Source organism: Dromiciops gliroides, chromosome 3, assembly GCF_019393635.1.
Source record: "Dromiciops gliroides isolate mDroGli1 chromosome 3, mDroGli1.pri, whole genome shotgun sequence".
In the NCBI taxonomy this organism is placed as follows: Eukaryota; Metazoa; Chordata; class Mammalia; order Microbiotheria; family Microbiotheriidae; genus Dromiciops; species Dromiciops gliroides.
The window spans coordinates 262,988,801-263,011,574 of NC_057863.1; the positions used below are offsets into that span (position 1 = coordinate 262,988,801).

A 22,774-nucleotide genomic window follows, 5' to 3' on the forward strand; every position below is an offset into this window, starting at 1 on the left:
ATAGGTTAGCACTTTCTCTATATTTTTTTTCTGCACTAGCCATCAGTTGCTCCACTTAGTATTGACTCCACAGCATCCTGCATCCCCCAAGTTAAACTCATCATCTGGAATCTCATCATCTTAGAAACTGATTTCAACCTTGACACTCAACACCTCCTCAGCACCTTCAGTTGTCTTTCTCCTCTGAGGGCTGGAGGGTGGACCTATGAAGTGCTCCCAGGGTTTCCCTTTAAAGAGGGCTCAGACTTTTCCAGCTGTTTACCATTTTCTTGGGCAAGTCACTTAACTCTGTTTGCCTCAGCTCCTCATCTGTAAAATGAGCTGGAGAAGGGGCAGCTAGATGGCACAGTGGATAGAGCACCAGCCCTGGATTCAGGAATACCTGAGTTCAAATCTGACCTCAGACACTTAACACTTACTAGCTGTGTGACTCTGGGCAAGTCACTTAACCCCAATTGCCTCACCCCCCAAAAAAAAATGAACTGGAGAAAGAAATGGCAAACCATTTTAGTATCTTTGCCAAGAAAACCCCAAATAGGTTCACGAAGAGTCAGGCACAACTGAAATTCAACTTGGTTTCAACTACTTGGTTCATGCCCCTAAACAGGGTTACCCACTGGTGCCTCCCTTCCCTCTTCTCATGGTGTCCTACTCCCAGCTTCCTTTTGTGTATTATATGAGATTGTAAGCTCTCTGAGGGCAGGGACTGTCTTTCCCCCCCCCTCCCTTTTTGTATTCCCAGCACTTAGCCCAGTGCCTAGCATGCAGTAGTCATTTAATAAATGTTTATTGACTATGAACTTATAGTCTGACAAAGCTGCTTAGACATAGAACTGCCAAAAGTGCTGCTGGTCAACACTACTGAGTGCAACCAAAGCAGATTAAAATGGAACTAGAAATATTTAACAACATAAAAATATAATAAAAGAGACAGCATTACATTTTTTTTGGGGGGGCAGTGCAATGAGGGTTAAGTGACTTGCTCAGGGTCACACAGCTAGTAAGTGTCCAGTGTCTGAGGTCAGATCTGAACTCAGGTCCTCCCGAATCCAGGGCCAGTGCTTTATCCACTGTGCCACCTGGCTGCCCCATCGGCATTACATTTTAAATCTAAGTCAATCTGTGGCCTGCATGGATCCTTATGTAAGGATTAGTGGTCCCATTTCTATTTGAGTTTGACAACAGTGATCTAGAGCACTAAGTGGGTACACAATTTGCTCAGGGTTTTCCTGTATTCAAAGTCTGTTCTTCCACTTTGCCACACTGCCTCTCACTGATGAATAAATCTGTCACAGTTGAACATATGATTTTTAAAAATCTTTAATTTCATATTATTTGTGAAATTGAATGTTGGACAAGGGCACAGAAACACCAAATCTTAGAGCTAAAAAACTCTTTGGACATCATCTAATCTAACCTCTTACCCAATGAAGGAATCACACATTTTTAGGACAGAGAGGCAAATGCCAGTTCCAGAGTGCTGCACTGGTACTAAATCCCACTTCTAGATTTTACTAGCTATGGGACAATGAGGGGAAAGTCACTTAATATCTTTGATCCTCAGTTCTCTCTTTTGTAAAAATGAGAATAATGGGACAGCTAGATGCTTTCTATGGATAGAGCATTGGCTTTGGAGTCAGGAGGATCTGAGTTCAAATTTGACCCAGATACTTACTAGCAATGTGACTCTGGACAAGTCACGCAACCCCTATTGCCTCAAAAAAACCCAAAAACCCAAACCCCAAAAAACCTAAGGTGGGGCAGCGAGGTGGTGCAGTGGATAAAGCACCGGCCCTGGATTTAGGAAGACCTGAGTTCAAATCTGTCCTCAGAAACTTGATACTTACTAGCTGTGTGACCCTGGGTAAGTCGCTTAACCCTCATTGCACCACAAAAAACAAAAAACCAAAAACCAAAATAATAATACACAGATTGCCTCACCTGATAGGACTACTGCAAGGCTCAAATAAAGTAATATATATAATATTATTACTAGCTATATATAGTTATATATATATATAGTAGTGGTCAAATAGCTTCAGCTTAGTCACCTCCAATGATATGAAAATGAACTACCTAATGAGATGCAATTAATCAATAATCGATCATTTATTAAGTGCCTACTATGTATCAGACACTGCGCATAAAAGCATAAATGTAAATCATAGGTCTAAATTAAAAATGTAAGTACTACCACTTTTCGGAAGCACAGACATAGCCCAATGCAGAAAAGACAAAGTATCATAGATTGCCTCTTGAACTCAGAGAAAATAGTTACCATTTTTGTTTGGTTGGGTTGTTGTTCCAGGAGGCAGAAATGACTAATAGTTGTTAGACCTTCCAAGAGAGTCAGTGGATAATCTGGAGAAATGTTCTCCCTCCTACAGGATGTGCTTTGGAGAAAAGGTGATAAATAGTTTTAAGAATTATGACATTCCAAAAAAAAAAAGAATTATGACATTCCCCAATATCATCGAAGATTCACTTATATATTATGTGTTGAATTGATTTTTAAAGCACATGGTGAAAATGACACGTAGACAAGATTATATCATGAAGAAAGTTAAACTGTATTGGACATTTACCTCAAGATTTTGATATTCTCAGAAGATTCTGGGACACTACTGATTGCTCACTTTGCTATTTGATCTCTCCCTGCCCAGCCCTTGCCCAACCTCTGACCCTCTACTTCCTTTCCTCTGACTCCAAAAAAAGCTGGGAGTTGTGGTGGCATTAATGGCAGCAAGTTTACTTGGTTTGCTCAATAAATCATAGGGACTCAGGCCACTCAACTGTATATAAACATTTTTGATAGGCAGAATTGAAAAATGGAGAGATTTAGAGTCAAGAAATATCATCAGAAATGTCCCATCTTCCCTAAACATTCACTAACTGTGAGATCACAAGCTAGTCACTTTGCCCCTCAGAGACTCAGTTTCCTCATTTATAAAATCAGGATAAATAATATCTGTAATAAGCACCTCAAAGTATTGTAGTGGGGGCAGCTAGGTGGCACAGTGGATAAAGCACTAGCCCTGGATTCAGGAGTACCTGAGTTCAAATCCAGCCTCAGACACTTGACACTTACTAGCTGTGTGACCCTGGGCAAGTCACTTAACCCCCCATTGCCCCGAAAAAAAAAAAAAGTATTGTAGTGATCCAAGTGCTTTGCAAACCCCAAAGGGTTATACAAATGAGAATTATTATTTAAAATACATTTTGTCATTTAAAATTATTTCCTTTTCATAATGATTCTGTGAAAGACATTTTAATTTTTATTCCTATCCTATAGATAAATAATCCATAGTAACTGATTTGCCATCAGTCACAGCATTTAGTAAGTAAGATTAGAATTCAGACTCTGATATTCTCATTTGACAATGATAAATAACCTATCAGGAATATTAAAACAATTTTCCAACTGCAATCTATTTCAAATTGACCGTTCTATACTATAGTCTATAATGAGAAAAAAAGAATGTATTCTGAAACATCTTACCTGATAGAAGACTTGACAAACTCATTCTCATACTGCCTGACCAGCTCATCAAGATTCTTGCAAATCTGTACAACAAAAGGAGCAACTGTCCAACCTAATGATTTCCCAAAGTACGGTAAAGAAGATGTGACCAAACTAACCCAGGCTGAGTGCATCCCATAACCACATTCCGGCTGTAAACCTCTCACCACAGCAGAGATGAACAGTCCCTGAGAAGTAATTGGGTGAGGCTGTATGTACTGCATAGCACTGATGGCCTCCTGAAATTTGAGGGTCTTCTGCCATTCCTTGGACAGATCTGACTGGTTTTCCGGGTCTTCTTGAACCTTTCCCAGATGGTGTTCCAAGATAATCAGGACTTGCAGGAGTTTTAGCAGCTCAATCTGCAGGGGATTCCAGATCTTATCCTGACCAAAACTAATCAGGCTTTCTTCAAAGAGCATCTCTTCTCGAGAGGTCTTGGTTTGAGCTGAGGCAAGAAGTTCATATTGTTTCTGACTACTAAACATGGAAACAGATAAAGAGAGGAGAACAAACTCTTGAACTTTGCACCTCTCTAGTAAATTCTGTATGAAGTCCACGTTCTTCCCTTTAAATGATTTGGCAACACTGGTCAACTGACTCATTATTCGAATCAAGACCTCTACGCTCTTGATCTGTACAGCTTGGTTGCCAACTATGACTTGGTGGGATACCTGTACATAGCATGGAAAGTATGAACGTAGGAAACTCAGGCAGAGGTAAATAAGGAGCTCAATCAAAAGGGAATGAGGACATGTGGTAGGTGACTGAGTCTGAAGCTTTCCATAGAAACTCTGCCCGACCAAGGCTTCTTGGTGGCGCGCTAAGAGGTTATAGATGAGGTTCAAATGAGCAGTGGAGCTGGAATCCATGTTAGTCCTACAAACTGCCTCAATGAATTCTTTGGGGTTGGATTTGAGTACTGTCTCTAGCACAGTAAAGGCATATAGGACGCGTTTGGAGTCATAGGGTTGTAGATACAACAGAATGTGTTTAAATAAAGCCTCAGTCATCGCCTGCCTTTCCTTCTGTTGCTTCAGTAACTTGGACATTGTGAGAGTCTGATCCACATCGACTTCCTCATCACTAGAGAGTGACTCAGAAGCTTGGGTCTTATCCGAGTCTAAGCGCACCAGGTTCCGTTTGGCAACTGTTTTAGAGACTTGAGGTTGGAAAAGAGATGTGGAGGTGGGAGGCTTTGGATGAACCCTATCATCCACAGGAGTGCAACAGTTGTCTTCACTGCTCAGCTCATGAGGATCAAGGGAGGGTGTTGAGAACGAGGAAGTGTTTTCACTATCGGTGTGACCTAAGCTTGTATCTGCTGATTCTGTGTGCTCACTGTTGTCCTGAAGCTCACCTTCTGGTTTGTTGGGAATGTCTGTCCAACAAGGCACATCATCATCACCACCACCACCACCATCATCATCATCTAGGTCATTTCTCAGCTGAAACTTCTCTGGGTCTTTCTCCACTTCAGCCCAAATAGCTTCCCGGTCTACAGCAGTAAACTGATTCAAGGGCAGGTTTTCAGGAGAGATGCCTTCACGAAGTTCAGACACCCCATACATTTGTTTGAAACAAGCTTTTTTCTTGCTAAACCAATGATGTAAATCCTCTGGAAGTGAAGAGATAAACAACTTTTTAGAAGAAGTAAAATGGTAGATAAATTGATTGTCTAAAGAAGAGGGGCCTGAAACTAAAAGAATTTGTTTATTTAATAGTCTAAAAATTGTAAAGCTGTCAGGTTATTAATCATAGGTAGGAGAAATTACTGTGAACATAGTTTTTAAAAGTGTTTTACATATGTTATCTTGTTTAATCCTTACAATCACCCTGGGAAGTAGGTGCTATTGTTACCCTCATTTTTTGTTTTTTGTTTCTGTCTTTGCAGTGGGCAATGAGGGTTAAATAACTTGCCCAAGGGTCACACAGCTAGTAAGTGTCAAGTGTCTGAGGCCAGATTTGAACTTGGGTACTCCTGAATCCAGGGCCACTGCTTTCTCCACTATGCCACCTAGCTGCCCCTATCCTCATTTTTACAGATGAGGAAACTGAAGCATAGAGAAATCAAGTGACTAGACCAGGGTCATGCAGGGGGTGAGGCAGGATTTGAACTCAGGTCTTCCTAATACCAAGCCTCCTGTCACCTAGCTGCCTCATATGTATATTTTTTACTAGACCCATGACCTCATTGCTGTGGGGAATACCTGATGAAGAGCAGATCAGTATCTATAAGGAAATGTAGTATTTTTGTTTTGGTTTGGTTTTTTTGAAGGGCAATGAGGATTAAGTGACTTGCCCAGGGTCACACAGCTAGTAAGTATCAAGTGTCTGAGGTCAATTTGAACTCAGGTCCTCCTGAATCCAAGGCTGGTGCTTTATCCACTGCACTATCTAGCTGCCCCCAGAAATATAGTATTAAAGAGTTGCTTGAGGCACTAACTCTCTCAGGGTCACAGAGCAGGATTAAAACCTTGGTTTTCCTGATTTTGGGGTCAATGCTCTCCTCACTGTGTCAGACACCCTCTCTCTAAATAGTCTATTAATTTCTCATACATAACAAGCATAGATAGAAATTTAAAGATGGAAGAAACTTTATGTGTTAAATATGTTATGTTAAATATTTACGGAAGCTATTTTAACATAGAGCCTTTATTTTTAACAGAAATAATACATTTGTATAATACATTAAGGTTTAAAAAATTTTTCACACAAAAATCCTGCATGAATATAAAGTCTAATGAACTGGACTACATGCTGATTTATGAGCTCTCAGTTATGCATAGCTGAAAAAACCCAGTGAATTGGCCAATTCAAATCATAAACCCACATACCATCATTCACTTCGTGGTTTCCTCAAGTATTAAGTATGGCAACTAAGAGGGAAATTGTCTCATGAGCATTAACCCTTACAAACCCAAACATCAAGGCGACATGGGACAGTATATAGGGTGTTGGATTCAGGGTCAGATGCCCTGGCTTTAAATTCTGATTCTGCCATTTGCTACCTGTATGCATACCTCTGAACATTAGTTTCATAACTTCTTAGAATCAATGATTTGGAGCTGAAAGAGATCTTACGAGGAAAAATCCAACCAGTCCAAATTCTTATATTTTATAGATAAGGAAACCAAGTTCCAGAGAAATTAAGTGACTTGCTAGATTCACAAATCTGTGAGTGTCAGAGGTGGCATTTGATATCTCCGAGTCCAGGGACCCTTCCACGATACCATACTGCCTTTAAAACAGAAAATGAGGGGTGGGCTAGGTAATCCCAAGATATCTTCTGGTTAAGAATCTATGATTGGGGGGGGCAGCTAGGTGGCACAGTGGATAAAGCACCGGCCCTAGATTCAGGAGTACCTGAGTTCAAATCCGGCCTAAGACACTTGATACTTACTAGCTGTGTGACCCTGGGCAAGTCACTTAACCCCCATTGCCCTGCAAAAAAACAAAAAACAAAAAACAAAAACAAAAACAAAAAACAAAGAATCTATGATCATTTGGTTATTCCAGATTAGCTACCTTGCTCTGTCTAATGCTGTACGCTTTTGCTGTGTGGACAGAAATTCCATTATTTTGACCTGTTCCCCTACATCATTTAAAGCATTTGTACAAGAGAAGGAGAAAGTTATTATTTGGTTTTATAGAAGTATAATAACCTTATCTGATGAAGTCTTTCTTTGTCTATCAACAGAGGAATCAGATTTTTCAGGAATAGTAGGAAACCAAGGAACAAAAACATGTCTTAGTATTGATAAGTGCTGGTCTCTTCTAATTTAAAAAACAAAAACCCCCCAATCCCATCACCACTACCACTATCACTACAATATTCCCCTAATTTAATATTGCACAGTTACTCTTCATAGTTCAGTACTTGCTCTTTTCTGCCCATTCCAGTGTAGTTACCTGCTGAGTTTTTCCGCTTGATGCAGTGAATGGATATTCTCTGTGTCTTTGGGTGAAGCAGAAACAAGAGAACAGGTTCCAGGATGCGGGACACATCATTGAGGGAAAGGGCACGAACCAGCCAGCCTTGTGCTGCTGCACCAATAGCCTCATCAGAACAAGTCAGGCTATCCAGTACTACAAACAAGGACCTGCAGACAAATTCTAGGAGTTTATGTGTTGTGACAAAAGCCTACTGATCTATAGCTGTTAGAGCACCCAAAATAAGATGCTTTATGCTTTCAAATTTAAGACATTTCAACTCTTTGAGTATGTTTCCTAATGATGATCCTGCCCCAAATCACAAAAAATTAGCTACTCCCCTGAAATGAAACCAACAAACTCAATGACTATGTCTGATACCATTATGTCACTTTCTGTCACTCTATTCCCTCACCTCTCTGAGGAGGAAGGAATGTTTCATCATCTGACTACTTTTGAAAAGTTCTATACAGAGAAACGTCAAATGACCAGTAAGATTTTTAAGCTACCAACTTACCTATCAAAGGAACGATTGTGGGATGTCACTCTGTTGCTTTGGATCTCTCTTGTTAGGTGCCAGATTATGGAGAATCTAAATATTGCTTCCAACCTTGTTCCCTTGAATGCAAGATAAATAGAAATGAACAGTTTGGTTCAGGAGAAGAATGCACTATTTTTAGTGATCTGAGTCCTTTAAATAAGAAACAAGTAAGGCTAGAGAACTGCCTTTTGACCAGAAGAAAATAAAATGCTTATTATCTTCTTTCTTTTCTTGCTCATTAAAACATAGACTGGTGGGGCAGCTAGGTGGCGGATAGAGCACTGGCCCTGGAGTCAGGAGGACCTGAGTTCAAATCCAGCATCAGACACTTAACACTAGCTGTGTGACCCTGGGCAAGTCACTTAACCCCAACTGCCTCACTTAAAAAATATATATATAAAAACAAAAAACAAAACAAACAAAAAACCATAGACTGGTTACAAGTGAAATGTGTATTTAGCACAATAGAGATTCACTGTAATCAAACTTAATGTTTGATTATATGTCACCAGACATATATCTGGGTAGTTATGGTTCCCTCGAACCCCCACCCCAAGGCAATCTGTGAATTCTTTCAATTGGAATTTCATTTTTTATGTTCAGAAGATCTAGGCAGTTCCAAAGGCAGGGTCAAGATGGTAGAATAGAGGAAGTAACTGAGCTCTCCCAACTTTCCCCTCCAAATAACTTTAAAATAATGCCTCCAATTGAATTCTGGAGTGACAGAGCCAACAAAAGGTCAGAGTGAGACATTTTTCCAGTCCAGTATAACTTAGGAGATTGGAAGAAGAGGTCTGTTTCACTAGGGTGGGGGCTGGTCTGGAACATATGTGACTGTACCATTAGTGGTGGGTATTGGAAGTGATAATTGCAGCAGCAGCTTTGGGAACTCTCAAGCAAAAAACAGTAAGGGAATCTGGCAACTGGTCAATAAGAGATTACAGGGAAACCCTGTGCTAGCACTGGGTGTATGACCAGGTGCTATTTGGCAACTCCATTACCTATACCCATTTCTGGGTCACAGTTGTAGGGTAGAGAGGACTGCTTGCAGTCACAAGGGATTAGGGGTTCTGAGGACCAGTATTATTTGGGCTTCAAGGCATCAGGGGCCCTTCCTTGGTAAGAATAAGAGAACATGGGGGCAGCTAGGTGGTGCAGTGAATAAAGCACCAGCCCTGAATTCAGGAGGACCTGAGTTCAAATCCAGCTTCAGACACTTGACACTTACTAGCTGTATGACTCTGGGCAAGTCACTTAACCCTCACTGCCCCACACACACACACAAAAAAAGAATAAGAGAACAGACCAGGAGAGCAGTGACCACAGCTTTCCCTGTATCACACCATCTTGGAAGCACCCCAAACTTCCAAACACCCAGAGCTAGTTCTGAAAATAGCAGTGCAAAGAAGCCTAAAGCTTAGAATGGTTTTCCCTCCACTCTCACCCCAGCAACAGAGCCAAACTTTAACATAAAGTTCAAAGTAAAGAAATAGGTTGTAAAAATGAGCAAACAACAACAAAAAAGAACCTGGCCATAAAAATGTAAAAAAATTCACTGAAGAAAATAGCACCTTAAAGACCAAAACTGGCCAAATGGAAAAGGAGGTACACTACTTCACTGATGAAAATAACTCCTTAAAAAGCATAATTGGCCAAATAGAAAAAGAGATATGAAAACTCACTAAAGAAAATAATTATTTAAAATTTAACTGGGCAAGTGGAAGCCAATGATTCTATGATTCATCAAGGAAGAATAAAATAAAATCAAAGTAATAAAAAAAGAAGAAAATGTGAAATATATCATTGGAAAACAACTAACCTGGGAAAAAAGATCAAGGAGAGATAATTTAAGAATTACTGGATTGCCTAAAAGCCACAATCAAAGAAATAGCCTAGACATCATATTTCAAGAAATTATAAAGGAAAACTGCCCTGATATCCTAGAACTAAAAGGTAAAACAGAAACTGAAAGAACCTACAAATCACATCCTGAAAGAGATCCCAAGATGAAACTCTCAGGGGGAATATTATAGCCAAAGTCCCCAAGTCAAAGAGAAAATTAAAATACTTTAACCAGGGGGCAGCTAGGTGGCACGGTGGCTAAAGCACCGGCCCTGGATTCAGGAGTACCCGAGTTCAAATCCGGCCTCAGACACTTGACACTTACTAGCTGTGTGACCCTGGGCAAGTCACTTAACCCTCATTGCCCAGCCAAAAAAATTAATTAATTAACTAATTAAAAAATATATATACTTTAACCAGGCAGAAAGAAACCATTCGAATACCATGGAGTCACAATCAGGATCACAGAAAATTTAGCAGCTACCATATTAAAGGAATGGAGGGCTTGGAATATGATAGGTAAATGTAATGACTGGAATGACGCCACCTGCTGGAGACTTACTGCAGGATGCTCCGCCATGAGGAGAAGGGGTCTGAGGGCAAGACATGCTGCTCTTTGGTGTCAGGAAGTGATGTTTGCTTGTGGGAGGAAGAGGGGGCGAGGCTGGTGTTCTTGCTCTGGTTGAGAGTAGAGCTAGGAATGCTCTCTTCCTTTAATAGATAGATGAATCTAGGCCTTTCTCTCTCTCTTTACCAAATTCTTATTCTCCTTAATAAATACTTAAAAGTCTAACTCTTGCTAAAGCTTATAATTTATTGGCAACCACTCATTAGATATTTTAGACAGTATAGCTAGAATTTTAGCCCCTTACACAAAGGAGCTAGGATTACCACCAAGAATAACCTACCCAACAAAACTGAATATAATTTTTCAGGGGGGAAAATGTACATTTAATGAAATATAAGGCTTTCAAGCATTCTTGATAAAAAGACCAGAGATGAATGGACAAATTTACTTCCAAATATAAGACTCACGTTAGGCAAGAAAAAGGTAAACATGAAGTAGAAATCATAAGAGATTCAATACAGTTAAACTGTATATATTCGTACCTGAGAAAATGATGCATGTAAGTTCTAATAACTTTATTATTCTTAGGGAAGTTAGAACCCTACATATATAGAGAGCATCAGAGAGTCGATTACATTGGAATGATTTTTTAAAATGGAAGGGGGGCAGCTGGGTGGCACAGTGGATAGAGCACTGGCCCTGGATTCAGGAGGACCTGACTTCAAATCTGACCTCAACCACTTGACACTTACTAGCTGTGTGACCTTGGGCAAGTCACTTAACCCCAACTGCCTCACTAAAAAATAAAATAAATGGAAGGGCAAAAAATAGGAATGCCCTGAGAGGAGGGAGAGGAAGAAAGGGAAAAATCATCTCACATAAAAGAGGTACACAAGGAAATGTTTTTATAGTAGAGGAGAATAAAAAAAAATTTACCTATCACATCTATGGATAAGGGAAGAATTTATGACCAAAAAAGAGACAGAGAAGATCATGGGAAGTAAGATGGATAATTTTGATTACACAAAATTTAAAAGTTTTTGCATAAGGAAAATTAATGTGGCCAAAATTAGAAGTAAATCAGGAAACCAGGGAAAAATTCTTTCATCAGGTTTCTCTGCTAAAGGCCTCATTTTTCAAATATTTAAAGGAACTGAGCCAAATGGGAAGTAAAGCAGATAATTTTGATTACACAAAACTAAAAAGTTTTTGCATAAGGAAAACTAATGTGGCCAAAATTAAAAGTAAATCAGGAAACCAGGGAAAAATTCTTCTTTCATCAGGTTTCTCTGCTAAAGGCCTCATTTTTCAAATATTTAAAAGAACTGAGCCAAATTTCTAAAAATAAGAGCCATTTCCCAACTAATAAATGGTCAAAGGATATGAACAGGTGGTTTTTAGAAAAAGAAATCAAAGTTATTACTAGTCATATGAAGAAATTCTCTAAATCACTATAATTAGATAAGTGGAAATTAAAACACCTCTGAGGTACCACCTTACCCTTTATCAGATTGGCTAACATGACAGAAAAGGAAAATGATAAATGCTCAGGCATAAAGAAAAAAAGATACACTATTGCACTGTGGTGAACTGGTCTAAGCATTATGGAGAACAAAGATTATCACAGTGTACATACTCTTTTACCCAACAACACCACTATTAGGTCTGCATCCCAAACAGTTCAAAGAAAAGGGAAAAGGACCTTTATGTATAAAAATATTTATAGCAATCTTTTTGCGGTGGTAAAGAATTGGAAATTGAGAGGATGCTCATCATATGGGGAATGACTAGACATACTATGGTCTATAATTAGGAGAAAAAGCTACTGTGCTACAAGAAATAATAAGTATAACAGTTTCAGAGAAACCTAGGAAATATACGAACTGATGCAAAAGGAAATGAGCAGAACAGGAGAACATTTTACACAGTAACCACAATGAACCACAATAAACAACTGTGAAAGACTTGGCTACTTTGATCAAGAAAATGATTCCAGAGTATCTCAAGGAACCCATAACAAAAAATGCTATACACTTTCAGAGAGAGAGCTGATGAACTCTCTGAGTTCAGGTTGAAGCATACTTTTTTCACTTTTTTATGTTTTTTATGTTTTTTATGTTTCTTGCTTTTATTTATTTTTATTTTTTTCAACATGGATAATAGGGAAATGTTTTATATGACTTTCTAATGTACAATTAATAATTAATATAATTAATAATTATTGCTTTCTTTGTCAATAAATGGAGGAAGGGTGGGAAGGAGGAAAAGAACTTGCAACTTGAAATAAAGAAAAAAAGAATGTTAAAAATAATATTTTAAAAAATATCGGGGGGGGGACAGCTAGGTGGTGTAGTGGATAGAGCACTGGCCCTGGATTCAGGAGGACCTGAGTTCAAATCCAGCCTCAGACACTTGACACTTACTAGGCTGTGGACCCTGGGCAACTCAACTCCAATTGCCTCACAAAAAAAAAAAAAAAAAAAAAAAGATTTGGGCATTTTTTTTGTCCTGTCATAATCTTAGGGTATCTTTACATACCCTTATCTTTGAGATTAATATGTTTTGCTTGTTTAATAATAACATTTTCTTTTAATATTCTCTTTTGTTTCTCTTCTTCTGGATTTTCTTTCACTTCTATACATTGCCATTCCCAATCTATTTTTCTCTCTTTTGTTTCTTTGGTGAGACTTGCCATTACAGATTCAAATTTTTCTATTCTGCTCATTGTTTTTGCTGTGCAGAATGTTAAGTTCTGCTCTGATAATTCACATTTTTCTTTTAAATCACTCAGGAACAGCCTGTTGTGCTTCCATGTTCTTCTCAACTTCCATAGGTGGTCTTCTGACTAATTAAGTGTTGAGATATTTGGGAATTTCCTTCCCTAGAAGCCATTTATATGGGCAATTCAATTCAATAAATAGTTATTTTAAAAATAGCACATGCAAATCATATACTAGGCAGTATACAAGATTTTTTTTTGGGGGGGGGGGCAATGAGGGTTAAGTGACTTGCCCAGAGTCACACAGCTAGTAAGTGTCAAGTGTCTGAGGCTGGATTTGAACTCAGGTCCTCCTGAATCCAGGGCCGGTGCTTTATCTACTGCGCCACCTAGTTGCCCCCACAAGATTCTTTCTAAAATTCTTTTAGGAAGTAAGGGTGAAGGACATACAAGACTGCTTGAGGATTTTTTTTTTTTTTTTTAGTGAGGCAATTGGGGTCAAGTGACTTGCCCAGGGTCACACAGCTAGTAAGTGTTAAGTGTCTGAGGTCGGATTTGAACTCAGGTACTCCTGATTCCAGGGCCTGTGCTCTATCCACTGTGCCACCTAGCTGCCCTTGAGGAATTTCTTAAAGCCATATATAATGACTCTGACTACCAATCAGAAAATTTGTTAAAACTGAAGGATACCTAAGAGGATAAAAAGAAATAAGGCTCTATCTAAAACCATTAGAGAACCTAGTAAACCAAAGTAAAAACCATTAATGAAGGGAAAAGGGAAGTGAGCAAGTAATAGACTTACTTTGTCAGGTTCCAATAATGAACGGCAGATAATATCCTCACAGATGTTAGCCGATGGTGCCAGGCAGTGTAGCTTGTAGAAGAGTTCAACGCAAGTAATGTGATGTTCCTGTGTGTCTTTGCTCAGCTGATTCCAGAGCACCTGTCCCACTCTCTGTGACAAAAGGATAATTAGTGAGAACCTAATCATCTCTTTCTTTAAAAAAAAAGATTTAATTGAAGATAAAAATGTTAGCTTTCAGCTAATTTTTCATGAACAAAAACACACCCATATAATATTGAGAGAAAAAACATTATAAGCAGGTGCTGACATCACAACTTTTTTTTTTTTTAGGGAGGCAATTGGGGTTAAGTGACTTGCCCAGGGTCACACAGCTAGTAAGTGTTAAGTGTCTGAGGCCGGATTTGAACTCAGGTACTCCTGACTCCTGGGCCGGTGCTCTATCCACTGCGTCAGCTAGCTGCCCCCTGACATCACAACTTTTAAACATAAAGATTCCTGAGTGTCTGTGATCACAGTGCCTCATAGTCAAACCTCTATGCTTCCTTTTCTCCTATTAGTCAACTATGAAATTCTGCAGTTTATTGGTTTATGTAGTTATCTTTCTCATAAAGCCTTAGGCTAAGTAAATACAGTTATATTTGACTGCAACAGTGGTCAGCTGATATTAGTTACTACATATTGCTAATGTCACAAAGATTGCGGTTTGAATCCCCATTTGAGACAGTTTTGTTTCACTCTGATGTCACAAACTGCATCCCAGTCAAATTTAGATCCTGGGTTGGTGTGTGTGTGTGTGTGTGTGTGTGTGTATTTGCATAAATCAGCACAAATATATCACTATTATCTGCAAAGTACGTCCCAATATATATGCCCTTCGGCTATCATAGGTGAACAGCATTATTTTCACATGAGGACATTTTAAATGCTTTTAAGTCAAGGATGGCCTTGTTTAAGATTCATGCAATATAAAAATGAAACAAAACCCAAGATGTGAAGATTAAGATAAAACAATACACAATTCCTGCTAAAAATAAAAGAATAATTTTTAAATGAATGTTTAGGTACTTTCCCTTAAAATAATTTTTGCTTGTGACATTTTTTTTTAAGTGAGGCAATTGGGGTTAAGTGACTTGCCCAGGCTCACACAGCTAGTAAGTGTTAAGTGTCTGAGGCCGGATTTGAACTCAGGTACTCCTGACTCCAGTGCCGGTGCTCTATCCACTGCACCACCTAGATGCCCCTTGTGACATATTTTTTAAAAAACAAAAAAGTAACTCTACTACATTTTAATTTTTTTAAAATGAGCCACTAAACTATTTATAAAAAGAAAAAAATTATAACAAGCATTCGTTTTCTCTCTTGGAAGTTGACTGATGAAATTAGATCAATAGAGAGGAAAATGCATGCAGCACACATTTCTCCAAATTCCTGTATTTTTTTTTTCCATTGTGAATCCAGTTAACCAATTCCAAGCCATTCTCCATTCAAATGCGAGCTCTTCAAATGAAAGACAGGCTGATTGCAGCTACTTGCTATTTGGGGCTCTTGCTATTTCTGCCAAGTCAAGGCAAACACAGCAAAGTCAGAGGTGGAAATGATGCTGGATAGCTGCAGGTGGGCCATGGTATAGATCCAGACAGGTTTTAGAGGTAAGGCATTAGGAAGACTAGACCAACTAATGAGCAGAAGCAAATATGGAGTGGGCAGTACTGTTCTGGACTGACACCTGCCATGAAACCACAGCTGCTAGGGTGATAAGCCAGGGAGACTGATTCAAACATCAGCACTTCTCTCTGTTTTCTCTGATTGGTTGTAGAGTAAATCTCAATGAGTTCCAAATATATAGCCCCTTCCCTTATTATGCAATTAATTGATCAACAAGTATTTATGAAGTGTTTATTATGTGCTAGGTACTGTGCTAAGCACCGGGGATACAAAGATAGGGGAGATAACATATGTAAATAAGAATATAAAAGAGAAATACAGAAGATAGGAGAGGTAACCTTAAGAACAAATGGCACCGGCAGCTTAGCAGAATGCTTAACAAACACTGCTAAATAAACACTTAGTACTTTTCTGCACTTGATTGGGGAAAAGGGGGAGGGAAGAACAGTGGCACTTGCTTAAAGGAGCTCTGGCATTTTAAGAATTGGAGGTTGAGCAAGAGTATTTCCAGGTATGAGGGAGAGTCAGTCAAAAGGCACAGTGACAGAGACGGAGTATTGTCTATGAGAGCCAGCAAGCAATCCAGTATGGCTGTATTGTAGAGTGAGTGGAGGGGAGTAGAACATAAGGTATAAAGAGGTCAGGTTGTAGAGAGCTTTAAGTGCCAAGCAAAGGACTTGATATTTATCCTAAAGGTAATAGGGAGCCAGTGGGAGTTTGTTGATGGGTAGGAGGAGTGATTGGCTGTGTGTGTGTGTGTGTGTTTGTGTGTGTTAGTGAGAGTATGATGTGGTCTAATTTATGCTGAGACAGTGCTGTCAAATAGAAGACTATACCCATATAGGTATCCTTCAATAATCCAAGTGAGACATGGAGATTTTTATGAAAGATGTTGAAAAGATAGAAATGATAAGATCTGAAGGGTGAGCAGGACAGAGGAATCAAGGATGACACTGCGGTTATGAACCTGGGTGCTTGCATGGAAGTTCAGAAAAGGGGAGAGTTTGGGTGTTCAAGATAATGAGTATTATAATAAGTATTGTTTTAAACATATTGAGCTTGAGATGACTCTGGGATATCCAGTTCCTAAAGTCCAACAGGCAATGAGTGGTGTGGGATTGGAACTCAGGAGTGAGACTTGGGCTGGATAAACAGAACTGGGAATTATTTGCATAGAGATGGCAACTGAAGCCACTGGGAGCTGATGAGAGCAATAAGTCAAAGCAGAGAGGGAAAAGAAGATGACCCAGAACAGAACTTTGGGGGACAGCCACAGTTAGTGGGTATGACACAGGTGAATATACAGCAAAAGACTAAGTAGTAAGTCAAACAGGTTGGAGGAGAACCAAGAGAAATAAAGGCCACAAAAACCCAGAGAGGAGAGAGCATATAAAAGAAGGTGGTGTACAGGGTCAAATGATACAGAGTGGTCAAGAAGGATAAAGATTAAGAAGACACCAGTAGATATGGCAATTAAAAGATCACTGGCAACTTCTGAAAGAGCAGTTTCAATTGAATAATGAGATCAGAAGCTAATACATGGAGGGTTAAGACTGAGGAGAGGAAATGGAGAATTTGTGGATGACATTATATAGCCTTCAAAGAACCTCCTAAATGAGTTTAGCTTAAATAGCCACATAGGAAGAACCAATATCTACCTAGGAGAACAATATTTATTTTGAGACTATCATATGTAGTAAGATGGGCAGCTCGTAGCTCTCATCTCTCAGTATGCACATCTTGGATAGATACCGCAAATGGACACTAAACTGGGCCCTGAATTGAACATGAAGAGCCAATCAGGGTTAAGGTGTCATTGGGAAACTACGTAGTTCTTTCAATCACCCTAAGATTCTCCTTGAAATTAGCCAACATGCATTTTAAGTGCCTAATATATGCTGGGCACTGTGCTAAAACAAAGGACCATCTTTTTAACATCAATATCTTTCCAGTAATTATGCATGGTTACAGGTCCGAAATCCTACAGCCTCCAAAGAATTTAAATTGAATATTACCCAAGGAGCAATGGCCAGGTACAAACAGACTACCACATGAAATAACAACTTAGACTAAAGCAGTGCAAAGCCTATCATCAGAAAAAAGTTTGAAAAGAAAAAGAGATAAGAAATGAATAAGAAAGTGAGCTAGTTGAAAAGATACAAGAAATTGAACTGTGTTTTCAGTGATACCCAAATGCATCTATTTAATGCCAATATTTTTATGTGATACCATATGCCTGTGAATCAAGAACCCTACAATTTCTGAAGAAACAATATCACAGGTGACAAAAATTGAGGATCATCCAAAGGGCAATGAGGGAACACAGATGGATGTAAGTATAGCAGACTATAACCATGAACACTTGCATTCTATAATGTAGCCTCTGGCTCCTGTATTTATGTCCCCAGGATTCAGATCAACTTGAACACTTGGTGAAGTAAACATATGGTAAAATTTTCTTCATCATTTAGTGTGATGTGAGCACTCACTCCCCAAAATGTTCATCTTTGCAGGAACTTTTACAACATTGTGTGTTTTTTACATTAAACAATTTTCAATGAACAAAAACCTATTTTCTCTCCTTCTTCCCATTAAAGAAGAAAATAAAATTTCTTGTAACAAATATGTATCCATATATCTCTGAACACGACCCTTAAGAATATAAAGGACCCTTTCTTTTTCTTCCACTATCACCTGTAATCTATGTGTTTCAGTTAGCTCTTTCAAGGTCTTAGTCACAAGGTGAAATTTATTTCCATGATGCTGCTTTCAATAATTCAGGTTATCCTGTTTACCTATGACATTTAGTCCAACTTTCATCTTTTTTTACTGGGATGGTTTTAGGATCAAGATTCCTATAAATCAAGAATATTTGTGAAAGTAGCATATTTATGTTTGTTTCGACACCATTTTTTCTTTGAAAACTCCCTATGTACCTGAAGTCTTTTTTTTTTTTTTGGTCAGGCAATTGGGGTTAAGTGACTTGCCTAGGGTCACACAGCTAGTGTTAACTGTCTGAGGCCGGATTTGAACTCAGGTCCTTCCAACTCCAGGACCAGTGCTCTATCCACTGCATCACCTAGCTGCCCCTGTACCTAAAGTCTTAACATCTCAATTCTATCCTAAAAGATTCTCATCCAATCCTAAAATTAATATGCAAGAAGTAGAGTAAAACAAATCATCAAGGAAATTAATGGTCAGAAACAGGTGGGTAGGATAATAGATGGCGAGACCAGATCCCCTGAGAGAGCTCATGGAATCACAGACTTTACAGGATCTTTTAAGGCCATATAATCCCTATCTTTTCCACCCCACCCCACCCCACCCCACCCCACTTTGGCTTTAGGAAGAATATCTAAAACAGATGAAACTTCACTCTGTTTAAAAAAAAAAAAACTTTAAAAGAAAGGGATCTCATAATCTTAATGATTCATTACTGTGTTTTAAAAATTCACTTGTTAAATTATTTTTTAGGTCAAACTCAAATTCTTTAATGATGTAGCCTGAAGCTTACTTCTCTTATTAGTTCCTCAGGGAAAAAAATATAGAACAAAGAAATAGAAAATTATCATTTGTATAATAAACTCTGAGTATGATAATGAATAAGCCTTGGCTTACCTTTCAAGCTAAGTAATTTCAGTTCTTTTAACCTTTCTTCAAAAGGTCACAAATTATTTTATTATTCTTTTTTTTTTTTTTAGTGAGGCAATTGGGGTTAAGTGACTTGCCCAGAGTCACACAGCTAGTAAGTGTTAAGTGTCTGAGACCAGATTTGAACTCAGGTACTCCTGACTCCAGGGCCGGTGCTCTATCCACTGTGCCATCTAGCTGCCCCTATTATTCTTTTAAAAGAAGTTTCACTGATTCCTTTTTTTTTTCTATCAGAGAAATTTCTGGATCTAACTCCTCCCCAAACCAAATAAGCCCTCTTTTGCGGAAAAAAAACCCCAAAACCAAAAAAAAACCAGTCAAACAATACCAACAAACATAGTGACTTTGAAAGTTTTATGTGATATTTGGTACTCATGGCCCTTGCCTTTCTACTGAAATCTCAAACTTTAAAAAATCTTCAGTTACAAAACTCACTTCGTGAATGCTACTATTTTCATAGCAACAACAACAGGCTGGAAAAATGCTTTACTCACATTCCAAGGTAAACCCAAATTGAAACATACCTGATAAAAATCTGTTTTCTTTGCAATAACTTTTAATACTCCTGGAACAATGGGAGGAACTGTTACCATCTGTAACTTTCCAAAAAATGGATTATGTCCAGAGATTTTACTCCGTTTCATCCTGTCTTCACACACAAGTGCCAGTGACTGAGAATGGTTTATCATCTCAAGCAGTGTGAAGATGGACACATTCTGAATATGGCTGTCATTTACACAGCAGCAGATAGTCATGAGACATTTTAGCCACAAGGGGAAGCTAGAATCACATTCTCCACAAAAGGAAGGCAACATAATAAAGACAAAAAAAAAAAGACATTAAATTTTTTTTCGATTTAATAGTAGCTTAAAACTAACCATCAAGCAAACATTCAAAGCCTAGCGATAGTTAAGATGCTGTTCTGAAAGTTTATTTGGTCAGTATATTTGATACCATTAATTAGAAGGACAGCAGTCTGCATCATATATCCTAGGTTCAAAGGGATATAGATATGTTACACATAAATGTCTTCCTCTATAGCATGGCATAGTGGATAGAAAGTTGGCTTTAGAGAATCAAGACATTTTTGTTTGTTTGTTTGTTTGTTTGTTTTTTTAGTGAGGCAATTGGGGTTAAGTGACTTGCCCAGGGTCACACAGCTAGTAAGTGTTAAGTGTCTGAGGCTCGGATTTGAACTCAGGTACTCCTGACTCCAGGGCCGGTGCTCTATCCACTGCGCCATCTAGCTGCCCAAATCAAGACATTTTAAAGTCAGATACTTAATAGCTATGTAATTGTGCTCAAGTGGCTTAACTTCTTGTTGCCTCCATTACCTCTAAGATTCTGAGTTAGAGATGTACTATAGAACTGCCCTGAGAGAGAATTTCCACACCAGGGGTTTCCTGGAGCAGTGAAATCACTCACACACACACACACACACACACACACATGTATAGGTATGTGTATATATATATATATATATATACATACACAGACATACACAGACATACACAGACACACAGACACACACAAAACAAAAACAAAGATGAAATCTTGTCACAGCATACAAAAATCTATAAAACTCAGAAACTCTGGAACTCTCTAGGATTATAAGCAGCAAGATGGTATATCTGAAAGAGTTCTGAACTTGTAGTCCAAAGACATGATGGTGCCAACATACTTACTGTATTCTGATTCTAAGTAGTCCTTTGAGGGTAAGTAACCTTTCTGAGCTTTAGTTTCCTCATGTGTATAATGGGATAACAATATTTGTACTATTTGCTTCACAGAATTGTTGTGAGGAAAGTACTTTGTAAATCATAAAGACTAAATAAATATGGACTAATATTATTTGATCATGCAATTATATTTAACTACCTTTTCCCTACTTATCATAGCTACTGAGGGAAAATTATAAAACCTAATACTAAATGCAATTCTTTTTTACAATTTTATATATATATATATATTTTTTTTTTTTAAGTGCGGCAATTGGGGTTAAGTGAATTGCCCAGGGTCACACAGCTAGTAAGTGTTAAGTGTCTGAGGCCGGATTTGAACTCAGGTACTCCTGACTCCAGGGCCGGTGCTCTATCCACTGCGCCACCGAGCTGCCCCTTACGATTATATTTAAACTTTTACTTTTTGGCTATTCAGGGTCAGGAGTAGCCCTGGAATTGGTTCAAATCCATGTGACATTGGGCAAATCATTTAATCTCTCTGGGAGTTAGTTCTTTATCTGTAAGATGTAAAGGTTGGACTAGATGCCTTCTAAGGTTTCTTCCAGATCTAATCACTACCAAATGGTTCAAAACCTTCCTTTTCCCTGCAAAAATCACAAGAAAAAAAGAGTGACAGCAGAACAAAGGATAGCGTGTTGAATTTGGAAGTCAGCAAGACCTTGATCCAAATCCTATATAAGACACTTAATATCACCACCCACACACTCTTTCCACCATGTCTTCTGGAAGGCCTCTTTTACTGGCAACAAATTTCCCTTCATCTTAAGTAATCTTTTTCCTCTTTCTTTTCATCTTCTAGCTGTCAATAAAACCTGACTTCCCTGAGATGACACAGCCTCCCAGTACTCATTGAACATCCATTCATTCCCCTCACTTCACTAGTTGAAGTTGAGGAGTTGGAATAATACTTTTTGTTCCCCATGGCCATTGCCAGATTCTTCCCCTATCTCCATCACTTAGGACCTCTCCTCTTTCAAGGTTCATACTATTCATCTCTATTGCTCAATAAAAATCCTGATAGCTGTTGTTTACAGACCTCCAGGTAACTTCTTTGAACTTCCTCAACAAGTTCAGGTGCACAATCGTCTTCCCTCCTTAACTCCTAGGTCTTTTCTCCTGCTCCAGCCACTCTCCTCTTTTCCCTATCTTGACCTCTAGGTGAACCAATTCAATTCTATACTATACTATTCAGTCCCTCACCTCCTTATCACTTCACCAATTGTTCCCTGCCAAGCCTCAGCTTTGAATCATACCTACAATCTGCTAACCTTACTCCTACACATGAACAAAGGTTGAGAAAAATCATGCAACCATTCTGACCTGTCCCACTACAAATTTATTTTATACAATCACAACTGGGTCCTCAGTGCTGTTAGGCAATCCTAACATACTTCCCTTACCAGCTTATTATGCCACTATCCAGACCCATTCTTCGAAACCTTTTCGTTTCTTTCCCTACCTTCCTAGCTAAGAACCACTTTTCTCACTCCTTTCCTTCAAATGCCTTGCAATTTGGCTTCTAATCTCATTCATTCCCCAAACTGCTCTCTCCACAGTTATAAATAATCTCTTTAATTGCCTAATCAATTGCCTTTTCTCAATCTTCATTCTCATTGAACTCTGCAGCCTTTGACACAGCTGATCATCCTCTTCTCCCAGATACTTTCTTCTCTCAGGACACCACTCCCTCCTAGTTCTCTTCACTTTTAAAATTTTTATTTATTTATTTAATTTTTTTAGTGAGACAATTGGGGTTAAGTGACTTGCCCAGGGTCATACAGCTAGTAC

At 38.6% G+C, this 22,774-nt stretch overlaps 1 protein-coding gene across 1 annotated transcript in view; it reads right to left on the reverse strand.

The window, feature by feature from the left end:
• Positions 1–22,774, reverse strand: part of DOP1B (DOP1 leucine zipper like protein B) — a 138,167-nt gene that overhangs the window by 48,536 nt on the left and 66,857 nt on the right. Inside the window, 6 exon segments of the mRNA XM_043996750.1 lie at positions 2,279–2,393; positions 3,500–5,138; positions 7,433–7,623; positions 7,971–8,071; positions 13,926–14,078; positions 19,769–20,037. Of these exon segments, the coding sequence (XP_043852685.1) occupies positions 2,279–2,393; positions 3,500–5,138; positions 7,433–7,623; positions 7,971–8,071; positions 13,926–14,078; positions 19,769–20,037 (2,468 nt within the window).